At 41.0% G+C, this 21,068-nt stretch overlaps 1 protein-coding gene across 1 annotated transcript in view; it reads left to right on the top strand.

Moving 5' to 3' along the window:
- LOC116752630 (myomegalin-like) overlaps positions 1 to 21,068 on the top strand; it is a 225,454-nt gene that overhangs the window by 43,429 nt on the left and 160,957 nt on the right. The window contains 2 exon segments of the mRNA XM_032629403.1: positions 9,262 to 9,317; positions 14,612 to 14,757. Of these exon segments, the coding sequence (XP_032485294.1) occupies positions 9,262 to 9,317; positions 14,612 to 14,757 (202 nt within the window).

Raw genomic sequence — 21,068 nt, forward strand, 5'->3', positions numbered from 1 at the left:
TTACGATCTAGAATTCTTAAATGCTGGGTAGCTGACAGTGAATGATATAAAAACCCTGCCTTCAGGGTGCTGACATTCTAGACAGGTCACAATGCACAAGTATATATTACTGCTGTAACTTGACCTCACAGTTCCTTAACTCTAAATCACTTCAGCACACCATGAACACAGCCATCCTTTGTAGCTCATCCTCACACCAAGTTCTCTATCCTTAAGATCCTTAACACTGAAATTATATTCCCTGACCACAAGGTCAATTCCTCCATCTCTTCATTCTTTCTGAATATTCAGTTTACCTTATCACTTACTCCTTCATATCTTCCAGGCCATCTGCTCCTCATTCATCTCCCTACTGACCCGAGACCTCAGGGTCAGCTGTTCGAATCATTTTCAGCACTGCTTTAGAATCACTTACTGCTTTAACAGTCCCCCACCCTTGGTAACCCTCAGTTAATTTTATTATCCTCTGGGATTCTATAAGTTTTGTTCCAGTACATTGTAAAACCACACTGAGAAGGAAGACTCTAGATTCATTCTTTCTAATATTGGGCAGGTTAATGGGCAGCTTTTCTCCTCCTCCCCTGACTCTTCCTCTTCCCCTAAAAGTACAATCCTCAAAACCTCTCATTTCAATAATAGGAATAAAATCAAGATGCTAAATTGCATGTTCAGTGTTATTTCTATTTTGTGGAATTCACACAGGCATATAAACTGAAGAACAGCTAAAACGAAATACATGAAAATCTTTCTCAATGTTGCCTTTAAGTGGTAGCATTTTTTATTTTTCCTGTACACATTTCTCCTTTCCAAAATTTCTGGAAAGAACACATAATTCTTTAAAAATCCTTAAAATCAGGCACTATAAAGGAAGGAAAAAGTAAAAGATTATGCAAATAAAAGATCAGGTGAAAACAGAAAAAAAATCATCTATCTCTTGATGTTTGGTCAGGGGCTCTGAGATAGACTGAGCCACAGCCTCGGCATTCCCCAGTGCCTTGTGAATAGTGGTTGTTAATGAAAACTGCATTGCCGGGACCAAGAGTAAAAAGCACAAGCTAAGTTTCAGAAGTAGGTGGAGAGACCATATACCATCCCTGAGTGATGTGGCCAAATTCAGAGAAGATTATTTTCACATCTCTTTTGAAAGCATGGTGTCCGTGTCTTGGCTGATGCAGGGGACAGGGAAGAGAATTTATTAGATATTTGCATGTCTAATAACCTCATAAGGCAAAGTGAGGAAAATAACTATTTGAACTGCCTTTTATCTGTTTAAGAGGTTTCTCTGAACCTTGAGGAATAGCAGCATGAAAAATGTTAGTTCCTTTTAGGATAAAGACGGTGCAGGAGGAAAATAAGTCATAAAACTCAAGTTGTTGCAGGTGCATAGTGATGCACAGTGATGCTTGTAGCTCCCGGTAGCTGTAGAGGACTTAGCACTATAGAAAACTGCCTCCCAGAGTTCCATCTGGCCACGGCCACACTCAGTGAATAGATCCTGTTGAGTGAAGGGTGTAATTGCAGCCTGTACTGGAGAAAAGTGGATGGTACTGTGCCCATGCCAAGTCAGCTCACACTTAGTCAGCATGCAGAGGGAGACTCACAAGTAATGCTTTCTCTGTTCTGAGGGGCTTTGCCAGTTAAGCATTCTAGCTTGCAGAGGTTATAATGATAGGTCTTGAGATGAGAAAAAAAATTATAATCTCGCTGTATTTATTATACAACAGTCTTGTGCTCTGCATCTGTGACTTCTACCCTATTTGCATTTGAATGTATGTTTTTGCAATTCTGTTGCCAAATGGGGGATATTGGCAATATTTGGAGCAGAGAAGATATACTCAGTGTCTCTCTTGGCAAGAGAAAAAAAGATCTGAGAAGTCTCAGAGCTTGTTCACTAATGGCCTTCCCAATTTTGATTGTGTCGATTTCCATCGCCTCTCCTGGCTGTCAGCTTTTCCCTTTGTCTTTTAGGGACAATGCCAAGTGTTATTACAGAAAGGATTCAGGGGAGGCATGAATATTTGGAGGAATGTGGGTAGAGATAGGGAAGTATAAAATAGTGGATGACTCACTTTTCAGGGTAGAACCTATGTAAAAAGTCATACTTGCCAATTCCTTTTTAGGATTTTAATTCATTTGTCACATGGCATCTGTTACACCAGTACTCAAATACTCCATTGTGAGCTCTGTATGTATTGGGGATGAGTTGGTGTCCCAAGAAACAAATTTGTGTCAGGATTTAAGTCTAAATTGCCTCTCTTCCCCACAGCAGCACTGCCCACACTTCCCTTCACCTCGCTTTCTCAGGGGTCATTTCCCTGGAGTCCAGGCGGATACAAAGGAGGCTCCTGGCAAAAGTGTGGGTAGAAATAGGGCATATTGGACGAGTAAAAGTTTGGAGTCAGCCAGATACAGCTTTCAGGTTCAGGCTTACCACCAACTAGCTGGATAATCTTGGGCAAATTACTTCATCATTCTAGGCCTCTTGTTTCCTCATCTGTAAAATAGGGGTAACAGTACCTACTGAATTTTGTGAGAATTGAATGACATAATGCCCAGAAAGTATCAGTCAGTCAATAAATGGTGGTGGGTGGCAATGGTTGTCCACAATATAATGATAATGGTCGTTTAATTCAAGATTAGTGCTGAGGAAAATTCCAGTGTAAGAAAACACGTTGAACTGTAAAGTTACGCACAGGCAGTCTGAAGACTATTACCTGTAGATGTCTTTGTTTCTAAGTTGGCACTACTTGTGAAACCCTACCATTCAAAAATCCTCAGAGCTGGAGCATCACGTATTAAAGAAAGTAGGCCACAGTTCTCCTCGTCCTTCTGGCCCATTTATATCTGCAAGGGTTGATTGTGGATATAAATTTAAAACATGAAAAAGAGATGCTTGAACATTAGAAAGATTTCTTTTATTTGAATCAGAATCTAGAAATTCATGTCAAACGAGCTTTAAAAATATGGAATTAGAACAGGGTGTGTGTTTGGGCCCCAGTAAACAGCAAACTTGGGCAATCTTCCTGTCGTACTGCATATCCCCCCCTATCTAAGACGGCCACACTGAGACCAATCCCTTACATATTTTATCTTTTATCAAGGGCCTTGAAAGAAGACCAGCGTAAATAGATCGGAATATGTTCCTTAACTTTTTAAAGAAGAATTAACCTTTTAGTATAAAAATAGTAAGAAATTTTAAAAAAGGAAGATATTCACTTGTATTTTCTACCATCGTAACCCCCCAGCCTTTTTACTCCTCTGGATTCGCTGCTACTCTGTATAGCCTGTATCTGTACACATTTTTACTCTGGTATAAATCTTAGCCCTAATCCTTTCTTGCTGACATTATTTTAAATCACCTTTAGGGATTCTAAGTAGTTAGATGAAGCTGTAGTGTTTGAGGAGGGAAGTGTAGATGAAGAACTGGTTTTCCCTTTGACTCCCCCTAATACTCCTGCCTCAGGGTTAGAGTTTGGGGGAGGAAGGCTTGAGGAGGGGAAAGGTAAAAAGGAAGTTGGAAGGGGTCCTGAGGAGCAGTTAATACTTACTCAGCTTGGGGGGAGCAAAATAAAGCCCTGAACACACCCTTTATTTTCCTATTTGGGGACCTTTGTCATGTTTCTTTATGTATTCATACCTATCCTCCAAGGCTGAATTCAGTGTTCTCTGTTTTCTGTAGATTTCCTAGACCCCCCACTTCTCATCGGGACAAAATAATTGCTGCCTCATTTACGTTCTGAGATTTCTGTTTTCAATCTCATCCTTCTACTCATTATCTCTTTGAATCCTGTCCACTTCCCCCAGTAGACAACTCTGAGCACCTTGATTTCAGGGCATTTCTTTTTCACCTTTATGCTTTTGGAGCTTGTCATACAAGCAACTTCTCAATAAATGTTTATGAAATGGAACGAAAAACTCTAAAAATAGCAACCAAGGCCGAGTTTTTTGCTCTAAGTGCTGGTATGGCAGATTGCTTTTCCTCCTCCTGAACTTTTGTTCATAATGAGAAAGGCATATAAGAAGGAGTTTGAGGGCTTCCCTGGTGGCGCAGTGGTTGAGAGTCCGCCTGCCGATGCAGGGGACGCAGGTTCGTGCCCCGGTCCGGGAAGATCCCACATGCCGCCGAGCGGCTGGGCCCGTGAGCCATGACCGCTGAGCCTGCATGTCCGGAGCCTGTGCTCTGCAATGGGAGAGGCCACAACAGTGAGTGGCCTGTGTACCGCAAAAAAAAACAAAAAAAAACAAAAAAAAAAAGAAAAAGAAGGAGTTTGAGAGACAGAAAGTGCCTCTGGGAGATGGCCTTTGTTCCTCAGCCTCACCGTGAAGGAAGGGTGGTGGCGCTCGATAAAGTGGGGGGTGGGGAGCAGACGGTGTGGTGCCCCGACGGCCTGAGTGTATGTGATTGCCTTCGGGAGGCAGCCTGAAAAAGCAACCGCTACTTTGGGGGTTTGGACACTCTTACGGGAAGAAGTAGCCCTAGGTTAGTCATCTTAATAGGCTGACCAAGGAAAGGAAATTAATGGGGCCTCGACAGACAACAGCTCCTTAGATATAGTTTGGGGTGGTTTTGGTCTGCGATACTAGTATCTCGTAGTGTTCAAAGAATTGTTGCAGACCTGCTTTGTAATGTTGAAGTTGTATGATTGCCATCTTGCCCTTGTTCATGAATAATATGGTCCATTAACACGATCCATTACTTTTCTCAGTCCACAAATTAAACAGACCAAAATACAAGGCAATAACACCAAATACGCAGTTTGCAAAGGATGGTCAATGGCTGCCTTATAGAAAATATCCCTCTGCAGACTCCATCTTGGTGTTACCCTTTGGTAAGGAAGGACCCAAGTTTCGACCCCTCCTCCCAATGTTATGAGAGACCAAACTAGTGGGACCAGTGAGCTGCTCACATCTTGGAAAGGAGCCATATGAATGGCCATTTTCAAGAAAAGCAAAATTGAGTGCTTGGCTAGTCCTAATGTAACTGAAACTACCATACTTAGAAAACTACTGGAAGAAATCACCAGAGCACAGTTTGACAGCATCAGAGTATCAGAACGTAGCAGACAGCTCTGAGAGGAGCAGTTATTTTCTGATCATCCTCAACCTAATCACCCTGGAAAACTGTAGGAAAAGCTAGTACTGTGGGATATTGAATGTTGATGTATTGTTTGGGTCCAGTATCTTCAGAGCTCCTTATCAGCAAGTCAGGAAAATGTGGGTAATACACCAGGCAGAAATTAAGTGGGTGAACAGCTGGTAGGTGGGTTGTACTTGGAAACTGTTTGGTTCTTCAAATTAAGCAGGAGAGTGTATCAGCAAAAATTAGTAAGTATGGGGAATTCCCTGGTGGTTCAGTGGTTAAGACCCCGAGCTTCTACTACAGGGGGTGCAGGTTCAATCCCTGATTGGGGAACTAAGATCCCGCGTGCCGTGCAGTGCGGCCAAAAAAAAAAAAAAATTAGTAAGTATGATTTTAGTGGAATTGGTATCAGTATTGACACATTGGTGAGGTAGCGAGCAAAAAGATAAGGCTCACTGAGGGAGAGTTTAGTTCGTTTATACAAGAAAAGCATGTAAGGTAAAACATGCAGGTAACATGTATTGATAAGATAGAAGTATCTTTGGGGAAAGATTATATATGTACATCTATGCAGGAGAGCTGTAAGTGCCCTGGTGAACCACATGCTAGCTGAGCATCAGTCATTCATTGACTGATGTTTTTTTTAAAAAAAAACAACTAGAAACACTTGAATTTGAGAAACTAGGACAAGGGTATACAATTTTTTCTGGGCTTGGGTAATAGAGAAAAATTTACCAACATATGTTACCGCTCTGTGTGTGTGTGTGTGTGTGTGTGTGTGTGTCTGTGTCTGTGTGGCCAGGCTTGGAGTCTGTCTCTAGCATACCCCAATTCTCTTTGCATTTTGGTTTATCAGATATTGTCACAAATTGCAATCCCCTAGACATATACCCTGTGTTTCTTCACCATGTGCCCCTTCTCTGGGGAAGCATCAAATTCCTTACCAACCTTTCGGAAGCAGCTGAGTGAGCCCCACTCTCTGGCAATATGAGAGGGAACTTGAGCTGTTAACAGAGTTAAAGTGATTTTTAAAAAATCTCCTGAGACTACAGAAAGCCCATTAACTCAGTATTCATCCAAAGTGACCTGTCTACCCTTCTGGTATTGCTTCATAGGCAGGCAGCCAGCTCAGGGTGAGTGTGGGGTTGGGGAGAAGGTGAAGTATCTTGTGGCATATGCATTGCCTTGTTGTAACTTGCTCCTGGTCTAGAATATGGACTCTTCGGAGCAAGGAGAATTGAATGAGATCATGTCTGGAAAGTTCCCCCATCCTTGGAAAGTATTAAAATGGGTTTTAATACTGTTAGCAACTAGGAGAATAGAATTGTGTAATTACTGCAAGGAACCTTAGAAATTCATGCGTGTCTTTTACACATATTTAAGGAAGCGGAAGCCCAGAGGTAAAAGTGACTTAGTAGCTTAGCATCGCAAATTAATGAATTGTGTACTGAAGCCAATAGGTAACCCAAGACAGTGTCTTAAAGCAGAAATGAAAATTTTGTCTGCATTTGATCTATACCAGGGTGACAGCCTCAGAGACCTGTAAGGAGCCAGGCTAGTATCATAAATGAGCGCACGAGCTGGGATTACAAGAAGAGGGAGTGACGGGAACTGTGGCAAACTGGAGAACATGTCTCTTCTGTTTAAAGGCAGCAGGTTATCCCCCTGTGTGGGAAGGCAGGCCCAGTATTGCCAGACCCATTCATTTGGCAAGAGACGTTAGAAATGGATCAACCTTGTATTGACCAAATCAAGCTTGTTGGATAGGCTGAATTTTTTTTTTTTTTTTTTTTTTTGGATAGGCTGAATTTGGCCTGAGGAATGGCTTTGCTCCTGACAGCAGATACACAGTTACCCAGGTCTGTGGGCTGAGCACAAAGGAATCCATCAAATGCATGAATAGCAGCAGCTAATTATAAGTTTTTTTCCCCACAAATTTTTCAAGACATTGTTCTAGCTGATGGTTTCAAAATCCTTGCTCTACTTCTTCTCAACAGAGGGAAATCCATAAGTAGTACATTCATCTCTTTCCTTCTTCACTCTCAGGGAAAGTTTTTAATGAGAAGTGGAGAAGGGGAAGAGACAGAGGGCCTGGAAGAACCCCAAGCTGGTGATCTGCTTTTGAATAATAATCACCAGGTGGTGGGTATAGTCCAGCGTGCCCTGTCTGGTACTTTCATGTCCATCTGGAACTTAACAAAGTGAAGATTTATGCCAAGATCCAGCCCTGAGGCAGAGAAGAAAGAACACCAACAGTTTCTGAATAAATGCCAGGCTCTCTTCTGCCTCTCTGTAAATGTCTTCTGGCTTTTAAAAAGAGAAGCCCTCTAAATCTCTGGCAATATAATTATTTTTAGAACAACTAACTGGGAGTACCCAAGGGTTTAAGGAATAAGCTAAATGTTGAAAGCATCTCTCTGTAGGATTATTGCAATCACCTCCCTGTTTCTGCCTTCCCCACCCAGAGAGTCTGTTGTCAACACATTAGCCAGACCTTTCAAAACATTCGTCACTCCGTTCACCTCTTTTTTTTGACTCACAAGACTCCAGTGACTAAATTTCTGTCAATGTCCCAAAGGCTTTATACAATCTGCCCTCTGCCCAACTTTCCTATTATTTCCTTCACCTCACCTCCTGCTACTCAGTCTGCCCAGCCACACTGGCCTCCTTGTTGTTCCAGAAATGCTCTGGCATGCTCCCTCCTAAAAGCCTTTGCATTTGATGTCCCCTGCTTAGAAGACTCTGCCCAAATACTCATATTATTGCTTCTCAGAGAAACTTTGCCTCCTGAAAATTGCAATCCCCTTCTCCTCCCCATAGCTCCAGGATTCCCTACCTCTATTCCCTACATTAATTTTTTTTTTTTTTTAAGGTTAAGGATACGGTCTTTATTCTCAAAGCCTTTGCAGGTTTTTTTTTTTTGCGGTACGCGGGCCTCTCACTGTTGTGGCCCCTCCCGCTGCAGAGCACAGGCTCCGGATGCGCAGGCCCAGCGGCCATGGCTCATGGGCCCAGTCGCTGCACGGCATGTGGGATCTTCCCGGACCGGGGCACGAACCCACGTCCCCTGCATCGGCAGGTGGACTCCCAACCACTGCGCCACCAGGGAAGCCCCCTACATTAATTTTTTATAGTATCTGTCCCCAATTGCTACTGTACATTTTGCTTTTTTGTTTCCTTTTACTATAATATTAGTTCCATGAGTGCAGGCATTTTGGTCTGTTTTGTTCACTGCTACATTTGTGGAGCTTAAAACTGTTGCCTAAAAACATAGTAGGTGATTAACAAGTATTTGTTAATACATTTTGAGACTTTTTTCCCCTTCTGTGCTAGGAATGGTGGCCTTCACTGTGCTGGACAGATACACCTCTGGCTACTGCATCATGGTGTTTTTAACATTTCTATTAATGGACTTTGTCTGTTTTCCAAGTTTTCTAGGTCAATTCTACTTCCTAAACACATCTAGGTTTTTTTTTTTTTTTTTTTTTTTTGGCTTCTCTCCATTTCTCCTATCCTATCCCTTAGTTAAAACTATCACAACTTCTTGCTTTCCCCAACTACTTTTGTTCCCTCTACACAGTGTCACTCAACAGCCAGAATGATCTAAAGTCTAAATCTGGTCACTTACCATTCATTCCCTCATTTAAAATCCTTCAGTGGTTTCCCATTGACCTGCACAAAAAACTCATATCCTTACTCCATCCCTCAGGGCCCTGCATGGTCTGGTTGCAAGATTGGCTTTCTCTGTTCCTCTAACAGGCCAAGTTCCTCCCTGACTCAGGGTCCTTGCTGTTCCCTCATGATGGAACACTCTTCTGTTCCCATTTTTCATCTGGCTGACATTCTCTTCCTCTCAGCTTAAATGCTCTTTTCTCTGAGTTCCTCTGAGCCTCTCTACTAGTTAAATTACTCTGCATATTCCTTCATAGCACTTGCTACAGTAGTAATTCAGTGCTTGTGGAACTGTTTGTCCAATGGCTGTCTCTACAAATACCTACTGAGGATAGAAACCCTTCCTGTGGGGTTTGTCTTTGTCTTTCCAGCACTTAACACTGTCCCTGATACATAGTACTAGCTTAATGATTGTGGAGAAATAAATAAAAATAGATGTCTTGCCACCCAGGGACTGGACACTGTGTGGGGTGGTATCTCATTAATTAACGATGTGTTTCTCTCCACAGAGATTATTTTGCAGAAGATGATGGGGAGATGGTACCTAGAACAAGTCATGCAGCAGGTAAGGAGGTTGTGGGACTTGCTTTGCTAAATTCTTGGTCTCCTGCTGATCATAATTCCCTTAAATTATAGACCCTTTAATTTCACCGTGGCATGTAGTATATAATTCCCCACCTTCCCAGAACAGTGCAGTAAATCATAACTGAAATACTTATGTGAACTCTTCATACTTTCTTTTTAATTAAAAATTTTTTTTAATTAATTAATTTATTTTTCGCTGCATTGGGTCTTCATTGCTACGCGCAGGTTTTCTCTAGTTGCGTCCGGCGGGGGCTACTCTTTGTTGTGGTGCACGGGCTTCTCATTGCTGTGGCTTCTCTTGTGGAGCACGGGCTCTAGGCGGATGAGCTTCAGTAGTTGTGGCTTGCGGGCTTAGTTGCTCCGTGGCATGTGGGATCTTCCCAAACCCGTGTCCCCTGCATTGGCAGGCGGATTCTTAACCACTGCACCACCAGGGAAGTCCCAAGTCTTCATACTTTTTTTTTTTTTTTTAATTTTATTTAATCAACTCTTCATACTTTTAACAGTTCTGTAATTGCAAGTTAAAGTCACTTGTAAAATGATTAAGATAGATTCTTCCACTGAAATGAAAGTTCTAATATACTATTAAAATGAGTATAATAACAGTGTCAACCTCATAAATGAGATTAGAAAAGCTCTTAGTCCAGAGCTTGTCAAGGAATAAACACCCAGTACATATTATTATTATTATTAATGTATTCATAATAATATATCATTTCTGCACTAACATTAGCTAGGGGTCTACCTAAATTACAACACCAAAGTGAAAATAACTCTCTTTTGGGAGCTATTTTTCACAAAAACTTTTAGTCGCTTGGTGTTTTACGTACTTTGCTAAGTGAGTTGCCTTTTCACACCAGCCTTGAAGCACAGGTTGTTCACATGCACGGTGTAGAAGAAAGTTTTTGATTTGAATGTGTTAAGGGCTTTGGAGTCACTTAAAATTAGCCTTTGTAATTGTGTACGTGAAATCTATAAATTCTACGGGCCTACCATACTCATTTTGAGCATTAAGAGTCTCCATTTTGGGGGCTTCCCTGGTGGCGCAGTGGTTGAGCGTCCGCCTGCCGATGCAGGGGACGCGGGTCGTGCTCCGGTCCGGGAAGATCCCACATGCCGCGGAGCGGCTGGGCCCGTGAGCCATGGCCGCTGAGCCTGAGCGTCCAGAGCCTGTGCTCCGCAACGGGAGAGGCCACAACAGTGAGAGGCCCGCGTACCGCAAAAAAAAAAAAAAAATTTTGAGGTAAAAATTGAAGGACTAGGGCAAAATAGAAGGGGGCTGAAGAAAATGCCTATTATGAAAAAGATATTAGGTTGGCCACGTTCACTGATTATTTCATTTAATCCATATGAAAGCTCTGTGAGGTAAGCATTATTATACCCATTTTACAGAGGCAGTGATGCTCAGCAAAATTAAGAGATTTGCCTAAATTCCCACAATTAGCAAGTGGTCAGGATTCATATCCAATTTTTTTTTTCTTTAACATTTTTGTTGTGTCCATATCCAACCTTCAGAGGCTCTTACCTTTCTACCATATCCTATGAATCTAACTGTAATGTATGGTTGTTTTATCAAATTTTCTTCCATTTAATTGCCTATTTAATTACACCTAACTGTGGGAAAAATCATTTTTTTCTAACTTATTTTAATTAAAACATTTGCATTTACTTAGAAATATCAAGTTAGCAACAAAACCATTCCTATTACTACTATTATTATTATTAATTTGCAATCACAGCGTGGTATACAATTAACAGAACAACAATTATTTTGAACAAGCTGAATCAAAGACAATTGAAAATGGGAAAAATCCCAACTCTATCTGTAAGTAATTTGTGCTGTGTACCAATAAAACCTGCTTTAAATTTCTGTGCTAATTTAAACCCCTGTACTCTATCAGGCAAGGTTACTGGCTATTGAAAATACCATTAAGGATAGGGCTATCTAAAGACACACTTGATAGTATGTTATTTTTACAAACATGAAAAGACACTGTACAGTGTCCAGTTTAAAGACAAATCATATGGCCTTACATTCCCCGCCCCCGCCTTTTTTTTTCTTTAAAATTGGTTATGTAATGAGTAGTTAAATACTTCTAGACAAGAAAAAACCTGCCCCTGGAACCACACTGTTTATTATCATTTTTTTTAATCTTCATCTTCTTCATATTTCTCTTTGTCATCATCTTCTTGACCCTTTTGTCTTTCTTCTTTTTCTTTCTTTCTTTCTTTTTTTTTTTAAACAGGGAATGCTCTTCTTTTTTTTTTTTTGACTGTGCCTTGTGGCTTGTGGGATCTTACTTCCTTGACCAGGGATTGAACCCCGGCAATGAGCATTTAAAAAAAAATTCTGAGAAGTTGATTGAAGCATCTGGGGACTTTTTCTTGCATTCCTTCTGGAAAGTTTGTAGAAAGAAAGAGAAAGAGGGAAGGAGGGAGGGAGGCATATATTCTCCCATCCCATAGGTTGCCCTTTCATTCTATTGATGGTTTCCTTTGCTAAACAGAAGCTTATTAGTTTGATGTAGTCCCACTTGTTTATTTTTGCTTTTGTTGCCTTTGCTTTTGGTGCCCATGCATATATGGTCCATTAATTTTCGACAAAGGAGATAACAATATACAAGGGAGGAAGGAAGGAAAGAGAAAAGAAAAAGGGAGAAAAAAGAAAAGAAAAGGAAAGGACAGAAAAAGAGCGTATTATGGTATTTTTCTTCTTGGCCCTTTCAGATCGCCTTTGCCCATGTGTCTATGTCTAGTTAACTTTTCCTCAGTGGGGTACAGAGTCACCTAGAGCCCATTTCACTCTCACTTGCACTGACACTGTCTATGGATCTCAGTGTGTTGCTATGCCTGTCATTCTTTCTGATTGAAAAAAAAAAATTGTTCAGTAATAAAGGTGCATTGCTTCTTACTGTCAGCCAAGAAAGATGTATTTTTCTATGTCTTCTGCCTGAGTCTACAACCCCAAGCCCACCTCAATCGGAGGTCATTTGCATACCATGCTTGAAGGAAGCCCTGATTCCTTATTCTTTCACAGTGTTACTTCTCCAAGGCAGGCCTAGGGTGAGTAGCAGCTTAGCCTTCACTAGCTTCTCCCAGGGCAGTGCTTCCTTTGGTTAATGGAAAGACTGTGTCTCTTCCCCTTTGCCTGTTTTTCCCTGGCTCTCAGGCCTGTTACAATCCCCTTCCCTACTAAAATAACACAGTATTAGCATACTGCTAGGAAGGTTGAATGGAAGGAATGTGGGATTGGTTCTGCCACTTTTTGCAATGTAATCTTGGGCAAGCAAACTTGCTGAACCTTTATTTTACTCATTAGTTAAATGAGTGTACTAATCACATCAGTCTATTTCACTGGTTGCAGTAACTATAAATGAAATTATTCCTATACAATAACCTAAAAGATCCTCTGTAGAGAGATTATGTAGAAATACTTCTTAGCTAGTAGCTTGATTTTTTATTTCAAATAAAGCTATTTCAGTTATCTTTGGTCATGTGACACACCACTGTAAAACTTAGCGACTTAAATATGTACAGCTGATTCAGTTTGTTACACAGCACCAACTAACACAACAATGTTAAGCAATTATACCCCAAAAAAGATGTTAAAAATAAATAAATAAATAAAACTTAGTGGCTTAAAACAGGGGTCAGCAAACTGCAGCCCATAGGCCCAGTTGCCAGTATTTGTAAACAAAGTTTTATAAAAGCACAGTCATGCTCATTCACTAACATATTTTCTGCATCTTCTTTGAGCTATCAGGTCAGAGTTGAGTAGCTGTGACAGAGTTGATGCCCATGAGCCTGAAATATTTACTCTCTGGCCCTTTAAGAAAACATTTGCCCACTCAAGGCTTAAAACAACAATGGTTTATTATTTCTCACAATCCTGGATGTTAGCAAACTGGGTGTTTCTTCTGTTGGTCTCACTTGGGATCACTCAAATAATCTGACAGCTTTTTTTTTAACATCTTTATTGGAGTATAATTGCTTTACAATGGCGTGTTAACTTCTGCTGTATAACAAAGTAAATCAGCTATACGTATACATATATCCCCATATCTCCTCCCTCTTGCGACTCCCTCCACCCTCCCTATGCCACCCCTCTAGGTCATCACAAAGCATCGAGCTGATCTCCCTGTGCTATGCAGCAGCTTCCCACTAGCCATCCATTTTACATTTGGTAGTGTATATATGTCAGTGCTACTCTCTCACTTCGTCCCAGCTTCCCCTTCCCACCCACCGTGTCCTCAAGTACATTCTCTACGTCTGCGTCTTTATTCCTGCCCTGCCCCTAACTTCATCAGTACCGTTTTTTTAGGGTATTTGTTTTTCTCTTTCTGACTTACTTCAATCTGTATGACAGACTCTAGGTCCATCCACCTCATTACAAATAACTCAGTTTTGTTCCTTTTTATGGCTGAGTAATATTCCATTGTATATATGTACCACATCTTCTTTATCCATTCATCTGTCAACGGACATTTAGGTTGCTTCCATGTCCTGGCTATTGTAAATAGTGTTGCAATGAACATTGGGGTGCATGTGTCTTTCTGAATTATGGTTTTCTCAGGGTATATGCCCAGTAGTGGGTTTGCTGGGTCGTATGATAGTTCTATTTTTAGTTTTTTAAGGAACCTCCATACTGTTCTCCACAGTGGCTCTATCAATTTACATTCCCACCAACAGTGCAAGAGGGTTCCCTTTTCTCCACACCCTCTCCAACGTTTATTGTTTCTACAGTCTGACGGCTTGACTGGGAATGAGGGTCCGAGACAGCCTTTCTCAAGTGTCTGGCAGTGGTGACTAGCATCTTCATTCCCCCTGTACTTGGCCTTTCCTCCCCCTGAAAGGTAGTCTGGGCTTCCTCACAACAAGGTGGTCTTGGGGTTTTAGGAAGGCAAGAACAGAAATGCAAGGCCTCTCAAGTCCTAGTCTCCTGAACGCTTCCAACAGCAGCATTTTCATCACATTCTCTAGGTCAAAGCAAGTCACTAAGCCAACCCAGGTTCAAGGGGTAGAGAAATAGACCCCACTTTTTGATGGCAGGAGGAGGAACATCACATGACAAAGGCGTGTGGACATAACCTAGCATGCTGTGCTGGGGACCACTACTAATATGATCTACCACAGGCTATTGTATGTGGACTGCTTCTCTGTGGCCTAAAATTGGTTCATATTTTGCAGAAACCAAATTCTGCTGGAACATGCAGGTTGGGATGATCATAATGCCACTATTTTATAAAATCTTCTGTTGTTCTGTTTCACTGGCAGCTTTTCTCAGTGACACCAAAGATCGAGGCCCTCCAGCGCAGTCACAGACCTGGAGAAGTGGTGAGAAGGTCCCCTTTGGGCATTCCTTGAGAGCATTTGAAAGACCCCTTCAGGTGCAGACCCAGGCTCTTCGAGACTTTGAGAGGGTAAGTCACATGGGTGGATAATTGTTATCCCAGTTAGAAGGAGTATCAGGGGATAGTGGTGTCTTATAAAAGTATGACCCATAATTTAGCTTGAATTATGGGTATTCTTATCAAAATGTTGTCTCTTTCAATAGCATTTATCCCAATAAGCTTAGGCACTGTTAGCTATATGCTGAGCACTGTGGTTAATGGGCAGTTGCCTGTACCACTATTTCTGTCTTAACATTTTTACCCCTGGTTTACTTCTCAGATAAATTTAGGAAGTCTAAATGGCACCCCGAGAATCTGTAGGTGGGCCATAGTGAGCCCAGGAGACCTAGTCAGTCGGTTGGCATTATATGCTCTGCTGCTGGCTTGGACCACTCTGGATATCTGGATACCGTCTACAGCATGAGGTGGCTCAGCCACAGCCATTTGCTTCTCAACAAGAATCTGGCATTGCTGCTTGAAACTCCTGATTTAACTCTTGAAGTGCTCTGTATCTTGATAGGTTTATCCTTAGATTTGGCCAAAAGCCAAATTGCTGACAATGTAATACAGGCCCCCAGCTCCCTGTGCCCTGGTTTGATCCAAGGAGGTCTGCACAATAGAACCTATCTACTGGAACCTATCTGCAGGCTGGAAAGAACACCCAGGATTTCTTACATCCCTGTGTGCTAAAAAAGGAAACAGCTCTTTGGTGCCCCCTGGGGGTTGCCCAGGAATCAGGACACACATATATACTGTGTAAAAATGCCCTGAGATGTGTGGGTTTCTTTTATTCTTGAACTGATAGCTTTTGTTATATAAAATAAAAATTCCATTTTCAAAAAAAGGTTAATAAAGTAGTGTTGACATGCGTTTACCCTGTCTTCTTTCAATTTGTAAATAGAAATGTTTCACTAGGACCTAATGTACATCCTACCAGACATTCCTGTGGACAAAGAATGTGTTCCATATAATGTGTGCCTGAGAATCTAAACAGCCTACTCTTGGTTTTTGTGCTCAGAGTTGTCATGGCCACCGTTTTTTTTTTTTTTTAAAAAAGACAGAGTTTGCAGGAATATTAAGTGGTTTTGAAGACTAACCCTCTGAACAGCTGTGGTGCTTGTGGTAGGAGTGGGGGCAGTACCACCCACCCCCTTCCTCTTTTCCGCCTTTTGCATCTGCTGCAGTGCAGAAAGGGTGAGCAGAGCTGTGGCACTCCCCAAAGCTGTGAGGGTGCTCTCTGAAAGGCAGTCTGCCTGCATGTTCCTTTTGGTGGAGAGGTGATTTGGATCATAGAAATGAAGGGTGTCACCTCTACTGATCAGATGAATGCCCAGGTGCTGTGGGAGAGGGAAAATAATGGGCTGAGCTGGGTGATGAGTAGAGGTCAGCTGACTTTCAACTGTGGAGTCCTAAGTCTTTTTCTCTGAGCAATAAGGTCTAATATCACTGGTTAGTCCTTACTCCTCAATGCTGGGAACCACTGACAGAAACCAAGGTAAAATGCAGAGAAAAGGCCAATAAGAGATATTTTACATGTCTCTCCCCTATGTGTCAAGCAATATATAAATAACAATGAGGCTACAGCACATGCATTTGTCAGAATGGTCATTGTCAGTAAACCAAGCTGTGACCTGCTCACAGGTCTGTTCATTCTTACATCCATTCATCCATCAATTCATTCTGTAGACTTTGAATGATAGCACCTGCTGTATGAAGAATCTCCATGAAAGGATTTGAAAATTAGAGGAAACATTAGTTAGAAAAAAAAATGTAGGAGGGAGAGTGACACATTCCAATGTCCCACCCTAAAAACTGGTAAAACACTAAATAACATGATATTTTCTCTAAAGTTTAAATCATGCATTCAGTAGCCTTGGGATAAAGGATGAGATCTGTACTCGGAAAGGGGAAAGGGACACATTAAAGGTTTGTGCCAGAGAAAGGTTAGCTCCTCCAGGGCATGAAGCAGATGTCAAAGAGATACAGGCCTGGCCTGGGCAGCCAGGAGTCCATCTGTCTTAGTCCATTCAGGCTACTATAACTCAGACTGGGTAGCTTATAAACAACAGAAATTTATTTCTGACAGTCCTGGAGGCTGGAAGTCCAAGATCAGGGCACCAGCATGGTTACCTTCTGGTGAAGGCCCTCTTACTGGTTCATAGCTGATGCCTTTTCACTATGTTCTTGCAAGGCAGAAGGGGCTAGGGATCTTTCTGAAGCTTCTTTTATAAGGCATGAAACCCAAAGGCCCATCTCCTAATACAGTACCATCATCTTTGAGGTTTAGGATTTCAGCATATGAATGGGGGCAAGGGGGACACATTCAGACCATGGCACCATCCTTACTTCACTTATCCCTGCAACAAATACTTGATCACTTCAAATAAGATGCTATTCCTATCCTTAGTAATAGTCTATTGGGAAGTACAGACACTGCATTACTTACAATATAAGGTGTCCTTATGGTAAAGATAAGGACAGTGTACGCTGAGATCTTGAGAGAGAATATTTAATTTTATTAAAGGACAGAGAAGGGCCTCCTACAAGAGGACACCTCTCATGGGGCTGCACATTTAGTGACATCTTCAAAGTTCAGTTAGATTTTACCAGTTAGAAAAGGAGATTATAATATTCTGGACAAAGGGGAAATTTGGGTGAAAGGAAGAGAAATATGTTCATGTATAGATCTGATAAGAGACTGGGATAGAGGGATGCTATGGTCTGAATGTTTGTGTTCGCTCGAAATGCATGTGTTGAGATACTAACCCCTAAAGGTGATGGCATTGGGAGGTGGGGCCTTTGGAAGGTGCTTAAGTCATCCTCATGGATGAGATTAGTGCCTTATGAAAGAGGCTCCAGAGAGATTCCTAGCCCCTTCCACCATGGAGGATACAAGAATTCTGTGACCCAGAAGAGAACGCTCACATGACCAGGCTGGCACCATGATCTTTGACTTCCACCCTCCAGAACTGTGAGAAATAAACTTCAGTTGTTTATAAGCTACCCTGTCTGTGATATTTTCTTAAAGCAGCCTGAACAGACTTAGTCAAGGGAGGTATGGAGGGAGACTTAGAACAAGGAAAGAGGAAGTTTATAGCAGTACAATCCTACCTTAAGAAACAGGAAACATCTCGAATAAACAACCTAACCTTGCACGTAAAGCAATTAGAGAAAGAAGAACAAAAGCACCCCAAAGTTAGCAGAAGGAAAGAAATCATAAAGATCAGATCAGAAATGGAGGAAACGATAGCAAAGATCAATAAAACTAAAAGCTGGTTCTTTGAGAAGATAAACAAAATTGATAAACCATTAGCTAGACTCATCAAGAAAAAAAGGGAGAAGACTCAAATCAATAGAATTAGAAATGAAAAAGGAGAAGTAACAACTGACACTGCAGAAATACAAAAGATCATGAGAGATTACTACAAGCAACTCTATGCCAATAAAATGGCCAACCTGGAAGAAATGGACAAATTCTTAGAAATGCACAACCTGCCAAGACTGAATCAGGAAGAAATAGAAAATATGAACAGACCAATCACAAGCACTGAAATTGAAACTGTGATTAAAAATCTTCCAACAAACAAAAGTCCAGGACCAGATGGCTTCACAGGCAAATTCTATCAAACATTTAGAGAAGAGCTAACACCTATCCTTCTCAAACTCTTCCAAAATATAGCAGAGGGAGGAGCACTCCCAAACTCATTCTACGAGGCCACCATCACCCTGATACCAAAAACAGACAAGGATGTCACAAAGAAAGAAAGCTACAGGCCAATATCACTGATGAACATAGATGCAAGAATCCTCAACAAAATACTAGCAAACAGAATCCAACAGCACATTAAAAGGATGATACATCATGATCAAGTGGGGTTTATTCCAGGAATGCAAGGATTCTTCAATATATGCAAATCAATCAACGTGATACACCATATTAACAAATTGAAGGAGAAAAACCATATGATCATCTCAATAGATGCAGAGAAAGCTTTTGACAAAATTCAACACCCATTTATGATAAAAACCCTGCAGAAAGTAGGCTTAGAGGGAACTTTCCTCAACATAATAAAGGCCATATATGACAAACCCACAGCCAACATCGTCCTCAATGGTGAAAAACTGAAAGCATTTCCACTAAGATCAGGAACAAGACAAGGTTGCCCACTCTCACCACTCTTATTCAACATAGTTTTGGAAGTTTTAGCCACAGCAATCAGAGAAGAAAAGGAAATAAAAGGAATCCAAATCAGAAAAGAAGAAGTAAAGCTGTCACTGTTTGCAGATGACATGATACTATACATAGAGAATCCTAAAGATGCTACCAGAAAACTACTAGAGCTAATCAATGAATTTGGTAAAGTAGCAGGATACAAAATTAATGCACAGAAATCTCTGGCATTCCTATACACTAATGATGAAAAATCTGAAAGTGAAATCAAGAAAATACTCCCATTTACCACTGCAGCATAAAGGATGAAATATCTAGGAATAAACCTACCTAAGGAGACAAAAGACCTGTATGCAGAAAATTGTAAGACACTGATGAAAGAAATTAAAGATGATACAAATAGATGGAGAGATATACCATGTTCTTGGATTGGAAGAATCAACCTTGTGAAAATGATACTACTACCCAAAGCAATCTACAGATTCAATGCAATCCCTATCAAACTACCACTGGCATTTTTCACAGAACTAGAACAAAAAATTTCACAACTTGTATGGAAACACAAAAGACCCGAATAGACAAAGCAATCTTGAGAATGAAAAACGGAGCTGGAGGAATCAGGCTCCCTGACTTCAGACTATACTACAAAGCTACACTAATCAAGACAGTATGGTACTGGCACAAAAACAGAAATACAGATCAATGCAACAGGATAGAAAGCCCAGAGATAAACCCATGCACATATGGTCACCTTATCTTTGATAAAGGAGGCAGGAATATACAGTGGAGAAAGGACAGCCTCTTCAATAAGTGGTGCTGGGAAAACTGGACAGGTACATGTAAAAGTATGAGATTAGAACACTCCCTAACACCATACACAAAAATAAACTCAAAATGGATTAAAGACCTAAATGTAAGGCCAGAAACTATCAAACTCTTAGAGGAAAACATAGGCAGAACACTCTATGACATAAATCGCAGCAAGATTCTTTTTGACCCACCTCCTAGAGTAATGGAAATAAAAACAAAAATAAACAAATGGGACCTAATGAAACTGCAAAGCTTTTGCACAGCAAAGGAAACTATAAATGAGACCAAAAGACAACCCTCAGAATGGGAGAAAATATTTGCAAATGAAGCAACTGACAAAGGATTAATCTCCAAAATTTACAAGCAGCTCATGCAGCTCAATATCAAAAAAACAAACAAACCAATCCAAAAATGGGCAGAAGACCTAAATAGACATTTCTCCAAAGAAGATATACAGACTGCCAACAAACACATGAAAGAATGCTCAACATCACTAATCATTAGAGAAATGCAAATCAAAACTACAATGAGATATCATCTCACACCTATCAGAATAGCCATCATCAAAAAATCTGGAAACCATAAATGCTGGAGAGGGTGTGGAGAGAAGGAAACACTCTTGCACTGCTGGTGGGAATGTGGTACAGCCACTATGGAGAACAGTATGGAGGTTCCTTAAAAAACTACAAATAGAACTACCATATGACCCAGCAATCCCACTACTGGGCATATACCCTGAGAAAACCGTAAGTCAAGAAGAGTCATGTACCAAAACATTCATTGCAGCTCTAATTACAATAGCCAGGAGATGGAAACAACCTAAGTGTCCATTATCGGATGAATAGATAAAGAAGATGTGGCACATATATACAATGGAATATTACTCAGCCATAAAAAGAAACGAAATTGAGTTATTTGTAGTGAGGTGGATGGACCTAGAGTCTGTCATACAGAGTGAAGTAAGTCAGAAAGAGAAAGACAAATACCATATGCTAACACATATATATGGAATCTGAGAAAAAATAAATGTCATGAAGAACCTAGGGGTAAGACGGGAATAATGACACAGACCTACTAGAGAATGGACTTGAGGATATTGGGAGGGGGAAGGGTAAGCTGTGACAAAGTGAGAGAGTGGCATGGACATATATACACTACCAAACGTAAAATAGATAGCTAGTGGGAAGCAGCCGCGTAGCACAAGGAGATCAGTTCGGTGCTTTGTGACCACCTGGATGGGTGGGATAGGGAGGGTGGGAGGGAGGGAGACGCAAGAGCGAGGACATATGGGAACATATATATATGTAAAACTGATTCACTTTGTTTTAAAGCAGAAACTAACACACCATTGTAAAGCAAT

The sequence above is a fragment of the Phocoena sinus genome, chromosome 1 (genome assembly GCF_008692025.1).
Source record: "Phocoena sinus isolate mPhoSin1 chromosome 1, mPhoSin1.pri, whole genome shotgun sequence".
NCBI lineage: Eukaryota > Metazoa > Chordata > Mammalia > Artiodactyla > Phocoenidae > Phocoena > Phocoena sinus.